This window comes from Electrona antarctica, assembly GCF_951216825.1.
Source record: "Electrona antarctica genome assembly, chromosome: 8".
In the NCBI taxonomy this organism is placed as follows: Eukaryota; Metazoa; Chordata; class Actinopteri; order Myctophiformes; family Myctophidae; genus Electrona; species Electrona antarctica.
The window spans coordinates 3,332,764-3,338,619 of NC_136789.1; the positions used below are offsets into that span (position 1 = coordinate 3,332,764).

General features: G+C 40.4%; 1 protein-coding gene across 1 annotated transcript; it reads left to right on the plus strand.

Annotated features, from left to right (window-relative positions):
* The first annotated feature begins 399 nt into the window (after positions 1 to 399).
* Positions 400 to 5,449, plus strand: ccna1 (cyclin A1). The gene is made up of 10 exons (XM_079507627.1): positions 400 to 616; positions 1,376 to 1,545; positions 1,625 to 1,730; positions 1,963 to 2,052; positions 2,139 to 2,245; positions 2,747 to 2,973; positions 3,060 to 3,264; positions 3,689 to 3,799; positions 4,301 to 4,434; positions 5,019 to 5,449. The coding sequence occupies exons 2-10, from the start codon at positions 1,393 to 1,395 to the stop codon at positions 5,068 to 5,070; spliced, it is 1,185 nt and encodes a 394-aa protein (XP_079363753.1). The 5' UTR covers positions 400 to 616; positions 1,376 to 1,392; the 3' UTR covers positions 5,071 to 5,449.
* The last annotated feature ends 407 nt before the right edge of the window (positions 5,450 to 5,856 follow it).

A 5,856-nucleotide genomic window follows, 5' to 3' on the forward strand; every position in this document is an offset into this window, starting at 1 on the left:
ATATTTAGAAAAGAAAGAAGAAGAAAAAATAAATAAATTCATAGCCTATGACGAAACAACTAACTAGAGAAATAAATAAAAAAACACTAAAATAACAAACAAAACAAAACAAAACAAAACAAAACAAAACAAAACAAAACAATACAATGTCAGTATTAAACTCACTCAACATTAGTGCTGGAGTTCATCCTCAAATCAGTCAACTGGTGTATTACCTGGAGAAATGACGAAGTCTATGTAGAAGAGCCGCCATTGAACTGGGACTGGCCCCATGAAGGAGTTGTCGTAACTCTGTCTACTCGTTACAGGTCTCGTCCAATCACAGAATCTGTTACAAGCAGTCTGTTTCAAAGTAAGCGTGCGGTTGGACAGGTGTCAATTTAAAACTGATTTGGAACAGCTGATAAGGAAGGCAGAGCAACAGTTGATCAGTGAACACATGCAGCTCGACCAGGAGGACGTTTAAATCATCACTGGCTGCAGACGGAGGTTCTCATCGATCGACAATCCGGTGGTTTTATGGTAAAAGTTTAAGACGTTATTTTGGGCACGTAACGTTCATAAACTAAAAGAATCAACAACGTGGACCTACGAACCCACTTTGTTGCAGGATCTGGTGAGTTTGCATCATCTACAAATGTTTTGCAGTAACTGTTTTTCCTCCAGCCTTCAGTTACCATGTGCACATGTCGTTTGCCGACAGGAACAGAACTTCAACTATCTATCCAAAAACGTTACAGATCTTAATCAACTTCTCGTCCATGTGATGTCAAGTTTTGCGCTTGTAGATTTTCGGCAAGCGGCACTGCATGGCATGATGTTGTTGGCTTGTAACTAAGATCTGTTGGCAAGTGACAGGATTCAGACATTCTGGGCGGCAGGGCACCTCGATCCATATAAAATTGTCTTATTTTGTCCAGTGTAAATATATATATATATATATATATATATATATTTGGAAAGTAAAATAGTATATCCTCCTACATGATGTGAACATTACACTTTAACTTGTTCATGCCCCAAATGACTGGATATTAAAGTGGCTAAACTGTTTTGTAGCAATTGTAGAAACAATATTGGACTTAGTCATTTTGGAGAAGTTTGCCAATTTGAATTGCAAATGGCCTGTGCAAAGTAACTGTAATTGCTCATATTAGATTATACCCGAATCCAGTTATTAAAGGGACATTTCACTTTCAAAAAACCTCTGGGCATTTTATCGTCTACTCGGGCTTATGTGAACACCCCAGACAGTTTAAGTTGCTCGATTCAGTATTTAATGTTTAGCTGCCTCGCCCTTCCTATACAAACCCATTGTAACTTAACTCTAACCATTATATAATTTCTTATTGTTGCTTGCTGGTCATTTCTCCAGGTAATTACTGTTTGAAGATGAACTCCCTCAGAACTAATGTCCGGCTCGGCCTCCGCTCCAACAACTTCGTCTCCAACAAACATGACGCAACCTTGCAGGTGCAGAAACCCCAACAAAGGACAGTGCTTGGTGTCTTGCATGACAATGTGCAGCACAGCAGATGTGTTGAGGTGAGTGAGAAAGGCACCAAGAGAAGACCATTATTTAATGTTGTCCTTTTAACTAACACTAGGGTTTGTTTCTATATAGGGAGGGCGGCTTCCTGATCATGGCTCTTGCTCAGACAGCTCTACATCCACCCTCCTGACTCATCCGATCTCCAGCTCTGCCTGTGATAATCAAACTGATGACCGAGGTATACTTTTGCACCTTTCGATGTAGCCACTTTTGTGTGTGTATATATGCACATGGCACAACATTTTTAAAATCTACAAGCAATGAGAGTTAAAGATAAAATGGAAGCTGCTCCAGGCCAATAGATTAGCATGGTATTACTGTGCTGTATCCTCTGAACAACTATGTTCCTGGCAGCTTTGCATTGGTTATCATGCTCAACATACCTTTATCCAACTAAATCTGTCTTCCAGTTTTTGATGACATGGAGGCCAGTGAGACTCATGACGATTATTCTATGCAGCAACACAATGATTTCAGACTCTTCCTTGATCTGAGCACAGGTGAGACTAAAATTGAAGCTTTTTTAAAACTTTTTTTTAATTCTCTTCATCTGGTTAACTTTTGCACTTACACCTTGTACATGCAGATGAAACTATGGATTCCACCCTACCAGATGACTCCCTGAATTCACATGATGTGTTTTGTGCGGTTGAGTACAGGGAGGACATTCACCACTACTTGCAGCAGAGAGAAGTACAAAATGGAACCATCCTCACATGTTCATGTTGTCTATGTCTATCCTGTCTAATCATTCATAAACTCTTTACTGTGGCTTGGGGTAAGTCTGGCAACAGACAGTGTGAATTAAAGTTTATCAGTCGACATGACTGATTTCAGCCATTTGGTGAAAATGGCACCGACGTATCTACAAGCTCCCAATGTGTCTGCATTGAGACCTTGTAGATGGGCTATTCAGTGAAATTTGAGCCTTTTGGTGGTCGGAAGCATCTTCCTGAAAACCCTAATCGTAAAAGCAAAGGTAAAAGCCTCATATTTCTTCACCTGGTTAGTAGTAGGTAGAACTCCAGGAACTATTATCTAAAACATATTTTTACATCTTGTCTTTAGGAAATGTTTACAGCAGTTTTCTAAATTGCACATAAGGCACTGTTTTACAAATTGCACATGATAATAAGACTTTACATTTACTTTATTTTTGCTTTAATCCCTAAAAACTGTTTTTGTCTTGTTCAGCTGAAGTTCAGGCCCAGGGTAGACTTGCTGCAACATCATCCAGAACTCACCAGCAACATGCGGATGGTTCTGGTAGACTGGCTGGTGGAGGTCAGCATTGAGTACAAGCTGTGTAGCGAGACCCTGCATCTGGCTGTCGGCTACCTGGACCGCTTCCTCTCCCTCACAAAGTGTGTGAAGCGGAGCGAGCTGCAGCTAGTGGGCACTGCTGCCTTAATGATAGCTTCGTAAGTCTTAAAGTCTCTGAATTTAACCACTTGAAACCATACCTTTGATGCCAATGGAAACATGCTGCTATTTTCTATTATTGTAGGAAATATGAGGAGATCTACCCACCTGAGCTGAAGGAGTTTGTGTACATCACAGATGACACTTACACCAGGGGAAAACTGATTAAGATAGAGATCATCTTCCTCAAGGTGTTGGCCTTTCAGCTGTCCACGCCCACCATAGACTATTTCCTGAAGCAGTACCTGACCATTCAGTCTGTCTGCTCCCAGACTGAGAACCTTGCCTTGGTAAGCAAAGCTATTTCGTGTGTGTGTTTGTAGAGTATTCGAGTGGGTCAAACTATCCCTAATTATTTCACAAAAGTAAAGGTTAAAGCCTCAACCTGCAATTTAAACTGGTGGGCTGTATGTAGAACAGCAATATGATTCTTTCTACATACTGACCCAATTGTTGAGGAAACTGCTAGCGTGGGGACTCAATCCTGTTTAGCAAATCAGATTGGGATGGTGTAAATGATGGCTCTAAAGCTCACTTTGTTGCGAGCATGTATGGGCTATTTCCAGTGAATTTTGTCATATCCGTTTCCGAAGCCTAGAAGCCAAACGGACATCTAATTTAGTTTTCCAATGCAATTGGTTATCATTTGACAATGTTAAGGTAAATGTCATTGTGACAGGCCTAAATGTGACCTTTTGCTGCTTTCCGTTTCAGTATGTGTCGGACCTGAGCCTGTTGGCAGTATCCAGTAGGCAGTATGTCCCCTCTGTAGTGGCGGCTGCAGCCTACTGCCTGGCCAACTACACCATCAATGCAAATCTATGGGTATGTATTCTCTGTGTGGTCAAATGTGCCATGTTGAGCAGTGGTTTCTATTCCTAACTTTAGCTTGAGGCCCAAAATATGCATTTGATGTCTCCCTGGGACACAAACTAGTGAAAATAGCTGCATGCTCATGGGCTTGTATAGCTGCTATTTTCACTAAGTTTGCTTTTGTTGAAATGTAAATTTTTAGAAATGTTATATTTCTAACACTTATCGTTTGAATGTCTTGTAACTGGATAAAATTGGTCCTCGTCCCACAAATGTGTCTGACGTAGACGGAGGCCCTCTTTAAAGTCCTTATTGAATAAAATATGCAGGCTTCTTGTATGACGGAACATCACAGCATATACTTAAAATGGCTGATCTACAAGCTCTCAACACTGAGCTTTTCCTAAATTTCTGAACGTTTTCACAAATTACATTCTCAAAATGGGGCACTAAGGTTGTAAGTAATTGCTGCATGTAGCAGGACATGAATGATGGTACTATTTTCATTTTTAGCCTGTCTCATTGGAATCCTTCACTGGTTACACCTTGGCTGAGTTGGCACCCTGCCTGAAAGACCTCCACAAACTTTACACGACTGCAAAGGTGCTCCCTCAGAAGGCAATCAGGGGAAAGTACAACTGTTCAAAGTAAGTCACTTTAATTCCAGCACTACATATCAAGTTGAAAAGAGCTAATGTCTGCTCTAGGAAAACTGAGTTATTTTTAACAATTTATGCTTTTAATGCTACAATCCTTAAATTCAATGTCTTGCTCTCCCAATGGAGAGGCAATTGCAACATTGTCCGAATTTTAATTAAGGCCCATCTGCTTCAAATAAATTTAACATGGGACCACAATGGAAAAGAGTCCCTTTGTTTTCGGACAAATCTTTCTTTACTGACTGTTAATATTGAATACGTAAATGGCACAACCATGTGTCCTACCCAACACTAGGGTTGAAATTTCTCAATGGAAGAGTAAGGAGTCAGATTCACTAGAACAAAAGTTATCGTGTGCAGCTTTTCCGCTCTAAAGGCCAGCTCACCAGACTGAATCCTTCCAAGGCTTCCATTATTGAGCTTTGTGTCACATTCTGAACTACCTTAAAAAAATCATCCATGGTCTGGATCGTTGCTTGAAATCAAGCTCTCCACTGTAATGAGTCTGTTCTCTGAGTCTGCATGTATGTGTCAGAATTGTTTCCTCCACTAAAAGATTATTCTCTCTACAGGTATGACTACGTGTCGCAGATGAGTGCACCTGCTGTCATCCCCTTGCCATAAACGGCCCTCATGTTGGAAGTTTTTTTTCTTCCCGCAAGTCTCCTAGACTAGTGGTAGACGATTTTAACAGGCATTTGTGTTTACATATTTTGGTAGATGCCATTTTAGTCAGACATTGTACATTAGTTTTATAAATGTTTTTTAAGTAGACTAGTAAGTGACATACAGTACTTGTTCCTTGATTATTGACCCCAGTAAGCTCTGTTCACTGTGCACTGCATCACACGCACTAATATCCCACCCACATTGTTTGTCTTAGTCTCTTTTAAAAGTGGGTAGTTTTATATCTAAATTTTTATCGGTCTGTTTGGTTCTGAGGATCCCATAGAATCATTGACTTCATATGTATGTTATACATAATAAAACAAACAAAACTATACTTTGGTGTTTCTTTACTGTTTACAGTTTGAGTTTAACACTTATACAAATTATACAATGGTGCTAAATGATAAGCCCTGTGGGCTTGTTTCCATTGTGGTCTTGATCCATTTACTTGTTGGGTTAACCAAGCCAACACTAATCACTGGTCTTTACTATAGCTTGTGTAAACAGTTTTCTGTTTTGTTGAAGCGCTGTGGCTCGAAACGTCATGTCCCCTATGGTGTAAGGAGCCTTAATTTTGGAGCTTATTCCAGTGTGCGGACCTTCTTAAAATGTAGTTTATAACAAACTAGTCCTAAAGTTGTTTTGGGAGGACCTCTAGTGGTGATCAAAGCCAACTTCAGGTGATTGGGATGGGAGGAGAGACGGTTGATTGAAGCTTTCGGCGCAGGACGGGCTGCGCCA

Excerpts from the sequence above, each read along its gene's own strand:
- ccna1 (XM_079507627.1), top strand. The coding sequence starts at position 1,393 with ATGAACTCCCTCAGAACTAATGTCCGGCTCGGCCTCCGCTCCAACAAC. Across the intron at positions 1,546-1,624 it reads AGCACAGCAGATGTGTTGAG|GGAGGGCGGCTTCCTGATCA; the intron begins GTGAGTGAGAAA and ends GTTTCTATATAG. Across the intron at positions 2,053-2,138 it reads CTTCCTTGATCTGAGCACAG|ATGAAACTATGGATTCCACC; the intron begins GTGAGACTAAAA and ends TTGTACATGCAG.